Source organism: Macrotis lagotis, chromosome 5 (assembly GCF_037893015.1).
Source record: "Macrotis lagotis isolate mMagLag1 chromosome 5, bilby.v1.9.chrom.fasta, whole genome shotgun sequence".
NCBI lineage: Eukaryota > Metazoa > Chordata > Mammalia > Peramelemorphia > Peramelidae > Macrotis > Macrotis lagotis.
The window spans coordinates 212,048,434-212,065,658 of NC_133662.1; the positions used below are offsets into that span (position 1 = coordinate 212,048,434).

The 17,225-nt window shown below is 34.8% G+C and overlaps 1 protein-coding gene across 2 annotated transcripts in view; it reads right to left on the reverse strand.

Moving 5' to 3' along the window:
- WDR47 (WD repeat domain 47) overlaps window positions 1-17,225 on the reverse strand; it is a 70,203-nt gene that overhangs the window by 39,696 nt on the left and 13,282 nt on the right. For both annotated transcript variants that reach the window (XM_074188326.1, XM_074188325.1), the window contains exons 2-4: window positions 9,276-9,443; window positions 8,257-8,340; window positions 5,961-6,045 (exon numbers count right to left, since the gene is read on the reverse strand). In XM_074188326.1, the coding sequence (XP_074044427.1) occupies window positions 5,961-6,045; window positions 8,257-8,340; window positions 9,276-9,433 (327 nt within the window). In that variant the 5' untranslated portion in view covers window positions 9,434-9,443. The remainder of the gene's footprint in view (window positions 1-5,960; window positions 6,046-8,256; window positions 8,341-9,275; window positions 9,444-17,225) is intronic.

A 17,225-nucleotide genomic window follows, 5' to 3' on the forward strand; every position in this document is an offset into this window, starting at 1 on the left:
ATATTCATTCTCTCATTAATTGTTAACCAATCAGAGTTTATTGTCACTGTCAGGAACATGTACTCTTTGAAAGACATATAAACTTTGGTTTAATAAAGACAGCAAAAAAATATTCTTTTGTTAAAATGCTGGCATTATTAATAAAATGATTAAGTGACCCAGAAATTACATCTCTTGGAACTTTTTTAAAAACCACAGTGTATATATCTAGTGCAGATAACATATGTTAGATTAAATTGTCTTTGGAAAACTGCTAAACTCCTCTAAGGTGCCAAGCTTTTCATGAAAATAAAAGTCTATCTTTTTAATATCAATAATCTATCATATGTTGCCATATCATAGTATAACATGAACTACAATAGTTTCTAGAGAACTGAAAATGAGCATCATAGAGAGGATAGTGGAAAGGCACATGATATGTGTGAGAAAGTTGCAAATATAATTTGAGGAGAACAATAAAAAAGATCAGTAGTGAAAGAAAGTATCAAGGAAGAGATGTTGACCTAGTTACAATGTGAAGGTAAGAAATGAATGCAGAGCAATAGCCAATGATACTACTCTTGTGATGTCAGAAGAAATTGAGAAAAGTCTATAATATGCTGAAAGGAACCCCCAGAGTTAACTTAAAGGAGGACATGTTTAAGGGTCACATTGAAGGGACCGGTCCAGATGCACTGAAATCTGCGATGTTGGAGGGAACATTCAAATTGACAAAAATCACAAATCTAATCAAGTCTACTTTCTACTCTGGCCTTACATCTTCTAAATTGAACCAGATATCTGTTCAGATTCTCATAAACTTCAAGAACAGATAAAGAAATGAAGAATACAATATAAGAGACTTTAAAGCTAGAAGAGGCTTTAGATCCTACCCATATTCAGGCCCCTCATTTCACAGTTAAAGAATTTGCTAGAGAGGCAAATAAACTGCTTACTCAACATTGCACAGTTTAATCAGTGACAGAGTCAAGACTAAACTCTATGTCTCATATCTCCCAGTCCAGTGTTCTTTTCACTATAACACAGGATATATAATCACTCTATGACAAGCCTCCCTTTTTGGTTTAAGTCCTCCAAATCACCTACAAGTCTTGTCATGTATTTTAAAATTTTTAAAAAGCAGCCCTCAGTAATGGACTGATATTCTACTAAAGTCCTCATCTGTAGCCTCTGCATGGAACAGAAGTAATTGGGTTCTCAATGGCATACTAGAAGAATGAACTGGTGCAGGCTTACTAAAATAGGCCTGCAGATATAGACCCAGTGACCAAAACATGGTCATTGTTCAAACATAAGTCATGCCACCTTGAGAAAGACTAATCACCAAGTTGACTTCACCTCAAGTGATTCAAAAGGGACAACTAAGTAATGATCTATAGCAAAAGAGTAATTAAACCACTGATCCTGGAAATAAAAATAGACCTCAGCAAAGAAGTTCTGAGATCTGGGAGGACTCTATGAGGAGAGAAGGGCCATCAAGGCCCTTCAGGACTAAGACTGGGAACTGTCCTTGAAAGCATATAACCCCTACTTGTGTGTGTTACTATGACTACTATATTGCCCATTTTTCTCACAGATACTGTATCTATTTTGGGGGGGAATCATACTTGTATATGGGATAAATGTTTTATAGCTATTGTTTTTACTAAACTATCCTAATAAATGCCTTTTCTTAGAGCTAAATGTTTACCAGCATCATTGGTAAAGGAAATTACACCAATGGAAACTTTAGAGCTACAAACAGCAGGAATGACTATCCAAAGGGGTAGCCTCCCTGCTTAAAAACTGAAGTAGCAGATGACCTCTAGGTGATCCAACCTTACCAGTGAAACTGCAAGATGAAAGAATATCCCAGGTGGATTACACACAGTACAAAAGTTCACCTGATTGTGGTGTCAGAACTCTCTCCACTAAAATTCTACTACAATATCTAATGTGGGATCCCTGAAAGCTATTCAAGAAAGCTGATTCAACATGGGGGTGATGATCAATCTTGATGGACTTGCTCATAGCTTCAGTGCAAGAACCAGGGACAATTTTGGGCTATCTGCAATGGAGAATACCATCTGTATCCAGAGAAATATGGACTTTGAACAAAGACCAAAGACTATTACTGTCAAATTGGAAAAAAAATCATTATCTTATTATATAATTTTGCTATCTCTCATACTTTATTTTTCTTCCTTAAGGATATGATTTCTCTGCCATCACATTCAACTGAGATCATTGTATAACATGGAAGCAATGTAAAGACTAACAGAATGCCTTCTATGGCAGGTGGGGGGAGGGAAGGGGGAAAAAATTGTAAAACTCAAAATAAATAAAATCTTTCTTAAAAAAAAGCTGATTAAGTGTGAAAACAGAACAAAAGTTAGAAGAGAGAGGGAAATAAAGGAGGTTAAAGATGATGAGTTTGTACATGTGAGATAGATTTCCCGAGATAGAACTAAAATGACAAAGGTAAAAAGAAGGGCAAAGCATATAGGGTTTTGATCAGGAAGAAAGAAAGTAGTTGGGAGAAAAACATTAGGTCAAATGTTTTCTGAAAAAATCAGGAGAAAGTATTGTTCACAGCTACAATATGATAGTAAATTTGTGTGTCAGTACTCAATACAAAGTCAGACTCCACCTTTTCCATGCCTAGGCACCAAACCTTTCCCAAATTGATGTTATCATCAATTACAAAGGCTCTGGCTGAGAAAGATTAAGGGAGTGAAACAAATAAATCTGAAGGGAATAGCATCAGGAGTTTAAAAAAAATCACCTCCATATGATCAAATCATTATCTTACTCTCAAATTTTGGAACAGCTCTTATTTGAACATCTGTTCATATTTTCACTACTATTATATATTCACTCAAATACAGGTTTTAGTCCAATGGAAGCCCTACAGGAAAAAGGTTTGAGATTCTCTTCTTTACAATTATTAAGGCTCTATTATCGTAAAAACAAAAATCCAGTTTCTCTGCTAATCCCTAAAAATGATAAGACAAACTTAGAGTTAGCATCACCTTCAAATTCATTTTCAATATGGAATGGGGGGAAGAGAATAAGGTAGAAACTATATAATATATATCCTCTTGAATTGAGTTCAAAGAAAATAAGAAATTAACAAACTAAATTCTATAATTCAAAGACAAACCATATTCAAATTAAGGGGGAAATATACTCTAAAATTATGCTTTTTTAAATTATGTGCTATTTTGAATTACCCATGATATTATTTCTTTCATTGGCAAAGATCATTGAGGCATGATTATACTTCAAATTCTTCCTTCAGTCTAAAAATATTTCTTTATTATCAATTATTTTCAAGGAATTATATACTAGGAAATACTAGGAGAATATGAAAAAAACATAAAATTCAATCTCTACTACCTAGGAGCTTACAGTATAATAAGAGGGATAAGCAGTAATCAAATGATTACACTATAAATTAATATATTGATTGCCATGAGTAGATTCCTTTTCTTTAGTTTCAAATTATAATGGCTTTATTCAAAATACAAGTATTCATAATAAATAAATTCATAAATGTATTTATAATGCCTTTAAAGTTTTTGAGACTTAAAGAATTTAATATGCTACACATACATCATACAAAGAGTATTAAGAATACAATGGAGCCAGAATAACACTATATTTGCATTAAATGTCTGTGATAAAAATCTGACATACAAAATCTAAACAGAACTGACACAAATAGTCAAAGGCTTTAGAGGAATCCTTTCTGAAACAACATAAACACAGTGGAAAAAGTGTTCAATATCAATAATCAACAGAGGAATCCAAATGAACACAGACTAGAGTTATTGTCCTATACTCATCAAACTGAAAGATGATGAAAGATGAAAATTGTTTCACTGATTCTACTATTATAGTAACCCTAAAGAAATTTTCAAAAGCAGAAAAATTCTGTTTTTTTGAAAGTTTCTAACAGCACTATTTGCAATAGCAAAAAGTTACAGAATATGTGTCTAACTTGTGAATTGAGGATACAGTTGTATCATTAGACTATCATGGAATATTACTGCACAATTATGGAACAATGACTATAAAGAATTTTAAGAAATGTTGAAAGATATAAAATGATGCAGAAGAAAGAAAGAATATACACAATGACTACATCTGTCAATGGAGACAAAATTCCGACAGTACTTTAATAATGTCAAAGGACAGTCTCTCTTCTAAGAGATGATAAATAATAAACACTTGATTATGATACTATTTGCAATTCTCTTTTGTGTTACTCATATGTTTTCAGGGACTATTTTTTAAATTTAAGACAGATGAATTAATAAAAATATTATTAAAATAGAATGAAATTTCTATAAAATATAAAATTCCCTATGAGTAGAATTGACATATGATAAGATATTGGACAGTATACCAAGTAATGAAAAACAGATAGAGCACAAGGCATGTTTGAGAAACAATGAGAAGGAAAATTTAGCTGAAGCGAATAGTTTATGTAGGGAAACAGTAAGAGAGAATATGGTAAAAGAAAGTGGGAGTTGGGGCAGCTAGATGGCACAGTGGATAGAGCACCAGCCCGGGAGTCAGGAGGACCTGAGTTCAAATCCGGCCAGAGATTTAATGACTGCTTAGCTATGTGACCTTGGGCAAGTCACTTAACCCCATTGCCTTGCCAAAAAAAAATGGGGGGGGTCATATTATAGCATACCTTAAATCCTAGATTAAAAATAACATCTAACAACTTTAATTAAATAAGTTAACATTTATATAATGCTATGAAGCACTGTACATATGTAATCTCATTTGATCTTTACAACAACCCTGAGAGTAGGTGCTGTTATATCCCCACCTTATGGATAAGGAAACCAAGGTATACTGAGATTAGCTGAGTTGCCCAGTATTATACAGTGCTCATTGTAAGTTTCTGGGGCTGAATTTGAACAAGGTGTTCCTGAATGCAAGTTCAAAGCTCTACCCACTGTGCCACTTAGCTGCTGCTTTGAGAAGATTAAAAAAAAAATCTGAGTTCTGTATAGGGAAAGGAGAACTAAAGATTTTTGAATAGAATAAGATGATGAAAACAAGGAGATGAAATTAATCAGCAAGTATCATATAGGATAAAAAAGGAGAAATCTAGAGGCACAGAGAATTATATGGAAGCTAATGCAAAAATCCAAGTGTTACAATAATGAATTCTTCCTCCCCAAAAAATCATCCCACACATGGTCAACAAATCATCTTCCTAAAGCATAAATTCTACTTATGTCACACTATTGTCTAAATATGTTCCAAGTGATCGCCACTGTCTACCAAATAAAGTCCTAGTTCCTTTGTCTAATATTCAAGGTCCATTACAAAATGACCCTAATCACTGCTCCCTTTATTATACACTACACTCCAATCAAATAGAACTATTCATCATTCCCTAAATATGCCTTGGGTTTTCACCTGCCCTTTGAATCATTGTTCATCCCATTCCTTCATCCTAAAATACTTACTTTCTTCCGTCTCCACTAATGGAAATTCTACACATTATCAACTTACCTCAAATACTCTTTTCCTCAGTAAGTCTACCTTGATCACCTTAAAAGTGAACTTTCTATCTATGAACTTGTAAAGAATGCTTTTTATGACACTGTTATAGCATTTCAAGACATGTTGTTGTATTATTTTTATATATATTTTAGAAACTTCAATGGTAAGTATAGTTTAGTTTTATCTTTGAATCTTCAGTGTCTTACATATTCTAGACTTTTAATAAATATTTGTTAAATTAAACCATTTCATAAATCTATCTCTGATAAAAAAAATCACTACTGAAACTGGCATTATTGGTAATCTTGAATTAACCCTTTTAGCAGTTTATATTCATCATTTCAGAAAAATGTTGGAAGGGAAAACTGAAGTTACTAATACTTTGTTTTAATGAACAAAATCCCAAAAGATAAGATCATGGCGCAAACCTTCAGAAATAAAAGTCTTACATGCTGAGGTTCATCTTCAGCTGACATTGCATTGTTTACACACAAGGCTTCTAAAAATTTTTGTTTCAGGATGATATAGCGAAACCTGTAAAAAAAATAAAGTATAACACACTAAAAATCATAAAAAAATGACCCTGGAGAATATCTATCTACTAATTACAAACATGAAAAAAGAAACTAATTCCTGAAGCTATAGAAACTATCTTTATAAAAACAAAAAAAGAGTAATGATTTCTTTAAAAAAGGTATGGATGTAGGGGCAGCTAGGTGGCACAGTGAATAAAGCACTGATCCTGGAGTCAGGAGTAACTGAGTTCAAATTTGGCCTCAGACACTTAATAATTACCTAGCTGTGTGACCTTGGGCAAGTCACTTAACCCTGTTGTCTTTAATTTTTAAAAAAAAGGTTTGTATTTAAAGGATAGGTTTTAAAGCAAAAACTTGATAAGTAAAATGTACCTAAATTTACTGAATTTAATTTAGAAATGCTTTACATTTCTTTTTATATTCAAGTCCTAATCAATTGTTATAGTGATTTTTGCTATTATTAATCATGGCATCACATTTGAGAGAGGCCTATCTTAATTTCCAAAATAAATTCTAAATAACAAGTTTTGCTTTAAAATGTCAAGCAAAACAAACTATATCTTAAAAGTGTTTCCCTATACATCAGTCTCTTTTCTTTAAAAATCGTCAATAGGCTAGATCTCCTCCAAAATTGAGTAAAAAAATAATCCAACCCCTCCCCCCCATCCTTTTTAAATAGTATTGCAACAGGTCATTAAGATCATTCATTAATCCTTTTATTCCTCACTTTTATGGGAATTATTTTGTTTAAATGATTTCTCCCACATAACCCAATTAAATAAAATGAATCCACAGTTTTATAACTATCTCACTAAAGCTAGCCTCCTTTCATCCTTCCAAATGAAGGTATTACATAATTCAAGATATAACTTTATAGCTGGCCAATTCCTAATTCTGAAGTCATGTTGCTTTCCATCCTATTAAAGATCAGAAAAACCGCTTTCCCCTTTATTTACAAAATACTATATGGTTAATATTTATTCTCATGTGATGATGACCTGGATCAACTATCTTCTTATCAATCAAGTCCACTTTTGATTTTATGGAGGTTGAATTTATGCCTAGGCATTTCACTGCTACTCTATGGAACTGTTAAGGAGTGTCAAAAGCCAATCAAAACATCATGAGACTTATATGAAAACCAGGTTTAGTACAAGAGAAATTACCATGCATTTGGAACCCAAAGGGTTCCTAGTCTTTAAAAAAGTTTACATTTTTATAGCAGGACAAAGGCAGGAGATGATTCTAGGAAGGGGGAGTGACATGAAAAGGGGGAAGGGTGCAGCACAGATAGGTTAAAAAGACAAGGGGAAGAGCAAGGTGATGGCAAAAATCTCATTCTTTTCTCTTGGGAACTGCTAGACTATGAAGATAGTAGGGTCTGCTTATTTGCAAAGGACCCCAACTACAATAGCATCATCCCAGCCTGGCACAAACTGGTTGGCACCTATCTGTCCAAGGAGTCCAGCTTGGGGTGCAATGACAAATTATATCAGCTCAGGTGGAGTTTCATTTTTGACATATTCAGGGTCTCCTGCATGCTCTTGGTCTAGTGTTTCTAGAAAGTATGGTAACTCGAGGCAGCTAGGTGGCGTAGTGGATAAAGCACCGGCTCTGGAGTCAGGAGTACCTGGGTTCAAATCTGATCTCAGACATTTAATAATTACCTAGCTGTGTGGCCTTGGGCAAGCCACTTAATCCTCATTTGCCTTGCAAAAACCTTAAAAAAAAAAGTATGGTAACTCAAAAACACAAGTTCAAGGGACCCTTAATAAGTAGAATAATCTTCCCCTCTTAGAAAGCATTTCCTAAAATAGATTTACAAATAAACTGAGAAGTGAAAAGAAATGAATTCTCTTCTATGATTTAGAGAGAACAATATTTTAATTAAGTAATACTCCATAAGCTATTTTAGAATAAAAAAAATAGCTGTTCAAAGTAAGCACTATGAAATAAGCTATATTTTTAGATAGCAATATCACAGATTAACCATTCTTACAAAGCCAGGTAAAATATTATTTACAAATAGGCATAATATCTTTCCTCTAAGAATATTCAAACTCAAAAGTAATAGGACTTCATTCTAGAATAAGCCTGATTCTATGGGAGAGGATGGGGTTAGGGGGGTGGGAAGGAAAAGGAAAGGTATGGTTTGAGGAAGCTAAACAATTATCAAAGATCAAATGTAAAACTTTAAATGAAATCTTACCTTTTTGTGTCAAACTTTTCCATACATTCTAGGGGTTGAATAAATTGAAGAACTTCATCCCACTGGCCATCAAGGATTAGCTGTCTATATGAATTTTTTTAAAAAATTAAACATCTATATATTTATCTTAGTAATCAACATTTATATATTTTACTTGCAATACTTAAAAATAGGAATGGTGGCTTTATTAAGTTAATACTCTGCTAAACCAGATAATAAGATTCGTGTTTCTTTTTCTACAAGTTGGAGTAATACCTAACTCTTTTCACAATAATTTTTAGATGTTAGCACTTTCAAAAAATCATAAACTATAGAAATATTCCTATTAATAATCCTTTAGTGATAGTTGCTTCCAATGTAATTATTATGTTCTTAGTACTCTGTACTTCTCTTTTGGATTTATGTATTATTTTCTATTATTATTTTCTGTGTATGTCATATCCCTCTAGTAGAATGTAAAATCCATTAAAAGCAGGAACCATGTTTCATCTAAACTTTATATCTCATCCATACCTAATGATGTTCTGACAAAGTAGGCATTTAATAAAGGCTTTGACCCCAATTAGATAATTTAGGCATCAAATAATTCCTATTTGTTCTGTGCCTCTATGCCTAATTGTAAACAAAAATCACATCCAGATGCCCTATGCTTGACCCAGCCAGAGGACAAGAGAATGAGGGTCTACCTCTGCCACAGTGATGCCCCATCTGAGATTCAGTGATACTAAAAAAGACCTGCTAAGTTTATACCATAATATGAGAAAATAGGCAGCACAGAAGAAGAAAAAGAGCACACCAGAATTCAAACTGGGTGTAAGTTTCATCTAGTTTACTAGTTTCATCTAGTTTACTATCAATTTGGGCAACAACTCTCTAAATCTCAAAATTCTTCATCTGTAAAATAAGAGTTAAATTATCTCTTAGGTCCCTTCTGCATTTAACATTCTTTTATAAAATTCATTAACTCTTAAAATATTTCTTTGATGAATATTAAAATTAAGAGATTAATGAAGACATACCTCAGAAAAAGCATATCATCTGAGAATAGGCCATTTATGACTCCACTTTCCTTCTCAAGAGCCAGCATACTGATGTGAAGTTTCTTTGAGTTCAGAAAGTCTAAGATTAACTTGATAATTTCAACCTCTTTCACATTTACTGTTTCTTCAGCAGTCATTGTTGATAGCCTACATAACAAAAAGAAAATCAGAGTCATAATACTGATCCTATTACTTTATTTCTAAGTTACACTGTACAGAAACTATATTAACAAAATTACTTGAGATTTTATGGTATGGCTTTTAAAAGTTATACCTTAAACTATCAATTTATCCAAATTAAAGAATTATAAAAAAAATAAATATCACCTATACAATCACTTATTGTCTACACAAATTAAATAAAATATACTGTCCTCTATGAATTTATAATACAAATTATAATCCTTTATTTAAGGCCCAAACTAGGTTGAAGTCAGTTTAGACATAAAGTGTTTGAAATGCTGGTAGGACTTGTTTTATTTTTTTAGGTTATACGAGTACAGTCATGTTAAACATGTTTCCATAATAATCATTTGATGAAAGAAAAATCAAAACAAAAGGGAAAAACCATGAGAAAGAAAAAACAAAAGACAAATTTTTTCCCTTGCTTGACTCACTTAACTTTATTTTTTTATGATTTATTAGCATTTTATTTGTTTTCCAATTATGTACAATAGTAGTATCTGCCTATCATTTTAGTAAGGTTTTGAATTTTACAATTTTCCCCCACCCTCCCTCCCCAGAAGGCAGTTTGACAGTCTCTATATTGTTACCAAGCTATACACTGATTGAAACTGAATGTGTTATAAGAGTAAACATAACCCCCCACCCCCAAGAAGATAAGAAACCTCAAGAATAGAGAGAGAGAGAGGAAAAAAAATGTACTTCAGTCCGTGTTCAGATTCCAATGACTCTGTCTCTGGGGTAAGTTGCTTTCTTTATCATAAGTCCACAAAAGAAGTTGCTTCAATATTTTCCCCACAGTTGCTATTACTAGCTGTACCTCCACTCTATTTCTCCCCACTCTCATTTATTCTATTCTTTCTCTCCTTTCATCCTGGCCCTGTCCAAAAGTGTTATATCCGAGTACCCTCTCTCTTGCTCTTCCCTCTCTTCTATCATCTATTCCCCCCCCTTCCCACCCCCATTCCCCCCTTATCCCATTCTTTTCTTCTCATTTTTCTCTAAGGTAAGATAGATTTCCTCACCCTATTAAGTGTGTTATGTTATTTCCTCCCTGAGCCATTTCTGATGTGAATGAAGGCTCACTCATTCCCCCTTGCCTTCCCCCATTCCACTCCATTGAAAAAGCTCAAAAAAACCAAATTTTTAAAAAGGTAAAAATTGTATGCTTTGATCTGCATTCCGATTCCATATTTCTTTCTCCAGTTATAGATGGTATTTAATCACAATTCTTTTAGAAATGCCTTGGGTCACTGTATTGATCCAAATGTGAGAAGAGCTAAGTTTATCATATCACACAATGTTGCTATTACCGTGTACTATGTTCTCTTGATTCTGCTTTCTTCACTCAACATCAGTTTATGTATGTCTTTCCATGTTTTTCTGAAATCTCTCCATTCATCATTTTTCACAGAACAATAACATTCTATCACATTCATATGCCAAAATTAGTTCAGTCATTTCCCACTTGATGGGCATCCCCAAAATATTTTTGTACGTGTGGGTCCTTTTCCATTTTTTATAATTTCCATTTTATTTGTTTCATACCACCTAGAAGTGGTAATGATGGACCAAAAGGTATATACAGTTTTACTGTTTCTTTGGGCACAGTTCCAAATTGATCTCCAGAATGGTTGAATCAGTTCACAATTTCAGCTTAGTAAGGCTTAAACTGGATTATCTGGTTGACTACTTACATGTGGATCTGGGGCTTGGGAGGTGAGATAGAAATAAAGATATGTAATCTTAAGTCATACAAATATAGCTAATAGGAAGTATCAAAGAATTTGTTTTACCTGAATGTCCTCTTGTCAACAATATACTGCAATATTTGGTTTCCAAGTTGAGAATAAAATAGATCAAAAGTCATATAAAATCACACAGAAATTCTCAAATATACATACATATGTATAATGAATATTTTATTCAGAAAAACAACTAGAAGGTTCCAGATATGCAAAGTCCTGAATAACATCACATAAAAATGAAATTGATTATAATTTAATAGAAACAACTACTGATAGTGAGGAAAATGAATAGAGTGGTCCCTGGTGGTCCCGAGGTCCTCAGAATCCCTGAATTCCTTTCATCCTCATTTTGTCCAGTCTAGCCCAGATCTGGTATCTGTTTTAGTTTTGTGATGAAAGTCAGGCCAAAATCTCTTGTGTGGCCATGCCTCTGACCCTTGAAGCAAGAGCATGTGAAGGTGAGGGGGTTGCAAGGGGCTGCCAATGTGCCTAGACTCTGCATCTCCCTGAAAAAAACATCACCCCATGATATCATTAGTCTTCTTCAAAAACAAAGGACAAACATCAAGGCCAGAACAAGGTCAATAACTGCTTCCCATCCCCCACCCCCAGTCCACTGCTTAGAGATAGTAGGAGTTCCATTTTGTACAGGTGTGTGTTCTATTTATCAAATGAATACATTCTATAGAGTGAATTATTTATTAAGTGAATTTATTAAATTCCTACTACCACATGCCGGGCACTGTGCTAGGCACTAAGGATATAAAAACAAAAACAAAAACAAAATTGGCTCTCAAGAAGCATAAATTCTATTGGGAGACAACAGTAAATTTATTTATATATTGAATTAACACAAAAGGAGGGCAGCACTAGTAAATAGAGGGCTATAACAAAAAAGTTTTATGTAGGAGGTAGTATTTGACTTGAGTCTTGATGGAAAGTAGGGGAATCCCTGAGGTAGAGGTGAGACAGAAGATGGAAGGGAAGGCCAGTGTGGTTGGATTGCAGTATGTGTAAGGAGATAATATATAATTGACGCTAGATTGATAGATTAGGGCAGTTTGCAAAAGGTTGTAAAAGCAAACAGAGGGAGTCACAGAAAGTTAAAAAGCTCAGTGACTGGGGCAGCTAGGTGGCACGGTAGATAGAGCACCAGCCTTGGAGTCAGGAGGACCTGAGTTCAAATCCGATCTCGGACACATAAATATTATCTAGCTGTGTGGCCTTGGGCAAGTCACTTAAACCCACTACATTGCAAATAAAAACTTAAAAAAAAAAAGCTGAGTGACATGGATAGAGCTACCCTTAAGGAAAATCATTACATGTCCCCTCCCCTTCTCTCCTTTTCCCCAACAATAACCCTAGTTCAGTCCATAATCCCATCTCACCTGGATTACTGATTCTTACTGTCTCCTGCTTCAAGTCTCTTCTCCTACTTGATTCCTCCTTGATGGGCATCCCCAAATATTTGATTCAAATGTGAGAATGCATCTATTTCATTTCCCAATTCAGTAAACTACAGTGGTAGTTTTCTTAATACCTCCAAGATTTAAATCTTTTATTTTTATTTTCACTCAAAGGTCTTCACAAACTAACGTATTGCCTTTCCAGTCTTCTCATATTTTATCTTCTTCCCTGCACCATTTTCCTCTTTGAATCAGCTACAATGGTATACTCATTCTTCAAACACCACACTCAATTTCCTGCCTCCATGCCTTTGTATTTCCCTCTGCCTCTCAGTTTCTCTGACTTCTTCAAGACTAAGCTCAAAATTTACCTTCTGTAACAGAATGTTCCCAGTCCCAGTCCTCCTAGCTGCTAGGGCCTACTGGAAATTATTTATAATATAAAATACTACTTATTTATTCCCCCAATAGAATATAAGTTCTTTGATCACCGGGATGATTTTTGCCTTTCTTCATACCTCCAGAACTTAGCATAGTACGAAGCTCATACTCACTGACTGTCTGTAGAATAGTTTGGAGCTGGAAGAGACTTGAGGCAAGGGACTCATTAAGAGACCATTGAGGGGCAGCTAGGTGGCACAGTGGATAGAGCACCAGCCCTGGAGTCTGGAGTACCTGGGTTCAAATCCAGCCCCAGACACTTAATAATTAACTGGCCTTGGGCAAGTCACTTAACCCCATTGCCTTGCAAAAAAAGAGACCATTGAGCTAAGAGACAATGAGGCTCAGAACTAAGCTGGTGGATGCATGATGAGTACAGAGAATAGACTGAGGAAGAGTTTTAGGCAAACTAATAAGACTTAGTAACAAGAGTGGAAAATTCAGGTGAGAGAAAGTGAATTGAGAATAACACAAATTGAGAGAGTTAAGTATTAAGTATCTACTATGTGCCAGACACTGCACCAAGAACTTTACAAATATTATTTCATTTGATCCTCACAACAACTTTTGGAGATTGGTGCTAATTGAGGAGACTGAGGCAGGCAGAGATGGAGAGACCTGCCCAGGGTCCTGACCCCTGGGTCCATCTTGCCACCTAGCTGCCCCAAGACAGAGGCTGTTTAGTTGGGTTTTGTTTGTTTGCTTTTTGGTATATCCCCAGGACCTAGCACAGGACCTGGCCCTTAAAAGACATTTAATTAATGTTTCACAAAGTGAATTATTAATGATGAACTGATGAAATAATCACTAAATTACAATATTTAGTAACTAAAAACTAAAGTGGTTCTGAAAGGAGCATATTCAATGAAAATGGAATCGATAACACTACAGATATTTCTATACTCCTTCAGGGTAAGGGAAGGGTTCCCCAGTCACTACATCTTAATGTGACCAATGAGATGGAGGAATTGATATCTTATTTTTTTACCTTTCTAATCTCTCAAACCTCTTCACAAGAGAAATAATATGAAGAGAGGAAACCACTGCAGCTGTCTCCGTGCTCTAGAACACCAAGAACCCTAAGGAGATAACAATTCAATGAAGAGTAGAAAAGATTAATTCCTAACCCCAAACTCAGTCACCAGATTCTGGCCATATGTGTGATTGTGTGGCACTCTACTAATCAGCATCAGGTTGGAGTCAATTGTGTTCCCCCCAAAATCACCTGGGGCAGAGACTTTAGCCAGTGAAACATGAACTGCCCAGTGTGGGAGGAGGCTGAGAGAGTTTTTAGATCCAGTCCTCTAGGAAACAATCCTCAAAGGATGAGAAATAAGAAAGTGAGCAATAGAGGAATAAGCGGGAATAACTGAAACCAGAAAAAGTTTTCAGGAGAAAGAAAACTCAATTAAAGACAATAAGTATAAGCAGATAAACCAGCAGGAAAGTTATTAATAACAGAAGAGAATATAGATACCAGATGAACTTAAAGAATCCAGATATCTATAAATAAAAATTGCAAGATGGGGGCAGCTAAGTGGTGCAGGGGATAGAGCACTGACCCTGAGGTCAAGAAGATCTGAGTTTAAATTCAGTCTTGACAGCTACTATTGGAGTGACCCTGGGCAAGTCACTTAACCCCATTGCCTCACCAAAAATAAATAAATATAGCAAGACAAAGGAAAATAAATCAACACCTGATGATTAAGAGGATCCTATGGCTTCCCAAGAGAACATGAAACAGGATAATATTCCTCAGTAGTTAAAAAGAGAAATAAGAATTGTGAAAGTAAGAATTTCTATCATATAAAGCAAAAATAATTGACACACCAAGAAAAATATGAATCCAGTGGCAAATCTCACCAAACAAAAGAGAACAAAATGTAAATACAGTGAAGTTAAAGTCAATCTGAAAGAACATTAGAAGAAAGCAGTAACATTAAAAGAAAACATCATCTCTATAGAAACAAAACAAAATGATCTCAAAAACAGGATTACAAGCCTCCCAGATCTCCCCAGAACTTCTGAACACAGAAAGCAAAGTATCATTCAAAAGAATGCACAAACTGCTTCCTTTAAAAAAAAAAATCTGTTACAAACTCCAAGAAGTTTATTGTTAATAATTCCAACAGCAAACAACAAATTCTGCAAGCAACCAGGAAAAAGATCTTCTAATAAAAAGGAAACCTGAATAATACAAAACTGTTCTGTATTCACCTGAAAATACAGGAGGGATTGAAACAATGTGTTCTGAAGAGCAACTGGGCTCAAAATGCAACCTTACAAACCTAAACCTAAATGAAAAAAAAAAATGTTGAAGAATTCCTAATTCTTCAGACTTGAACAAATCATTTGTTTTTCAAATAACCAGACAACATATATGCAAGTAAATAAGTATAGCAAATGAGAACAATAAAATAACATCAGAGACCATTAAAAAAGAGATTTATATTTAAAAAAAGAGATTTCTTTCTAAAAGTGTACAAGGAGACAAGAAAAAGCAAAATTCATACAGAAATGATGATGGAGCAAAAGATCTGAAATATTATTGGAAAACACCTTACAAAACACCTCTACTATAAGGTGAATCAAGGCTTTTTGTTGATTTTTTTGTGGAGCTAAATTACAGAATGGAAGAGTATGTAAAGGGGGAAGGAGTAGAAAAAGAAGGTAGTGAGAATATGTGATATGTCCTAATAAGTCAAAGACTAACAATGAAAAGAAAAAAACTTCTATCATCAGTCTCTCAAGAAGAACAGACCCTACCAGAGAGCAGGAAGCTAAAAGAATACAGAGAAACAAAGAGGGAAATTTGGTTTAAGTAGTAGGTGCAGATGTCATAGATAAATTTCCCTAACCTCTAAAGGGAGAGGACTTTATATTGGATATAATCTAGTTAGAGTGAATGTGTCCAACCTGTAGCCTGCCCAAGTCACATCTCTGTTGTATGGCTTGCATTGTAGTCATGGATGAGTACTAAATCATTTATGTGGCCCTTGCCCATTTTTTGTTGGGTGATTCAGCATAGAAGAGCTAAATTGGACACCCCTGATTAAAGAAACTACATATTTTGTCTCAGGAGAAGGGGAATCAGAACTCCTGGGAGCCAAGGACATGCAGATAAGTTGAAGGAACTGACCAGGGAGGAGATTTCAAGGTAAAGGGGGAGCGTTTCAAAATTTAATAAAAAATTGCACAATCAGGAACACTGACATCTTCAGCATCATAGTGATGCTAAAGATGATGATGATAATTAATAGCAGCTAATATTTATATAATACCTGGGGCACCTAGGTAGCAAGTAGATAGAACATGTAGCCTGAAGTCTGGAAGCCCTGAGTTCAAATCTAACCTCAGACACTTACTTTGTGATTCTGGGCAAGTTATGTAAACATACTTGCCTCAGTTTCCTTATCTATTAAATGAGTTTGAAATGAAAATGACAAAACCACTCCAGTATCTTTGCCAGGAAAACGCCAAATGGGATCATAAGTCAGACATGGCTAAAATGAGTAAACACCAAATTAACAATTACTGATGATGATGATGACGATGTTTGTCCTTAGTTCTTAAAGAATCTCAAAAATCAGGACATGAGAGAGGTGATGCCATGACATGCAAGTGAACTGGATTTGAGTGAGGGGAGTTATGCTAAGTCACCAGCCTCACTTTCTCCTCCAGAACCATCTAGATCCAATGGCCAGATTTGAATCAGGATGACTGGAGATGGCTCAGGATGGGAGGCAATCAGAGTTAAGTGATTTGCCTGGGGTCACATAGCTAGTGTCAAGTGTCAGAGTTCAGATTTGAAATCAGCTCCTCCTAACTCTAGGCCAGTGCTCTATCCACTGTACCACCTAACTGAACCTCATGGCAGCTACCTAAAGTAATTGACTGAGTTGACCTCAGAATCAAGAAGACCTGCATTTCAAGGAGGGAGAAAGGAAAGAAATTAGGGAAAACTTTCTCGAGAAAGCTGCATTTGAATTCTTAAGCTATCAACAAGAAGTAAAAATCAAGCCACTTAACCCCATTTGCCTTGCAAAAAAACCAAAAAACAAAAACCTAAAAAAAAAGTCAACCAGTGAAAGCAGGAGACACTTAGGTTATAAGTAAACCTATTTGGACTGAACACAAAATAAAGTTAAATA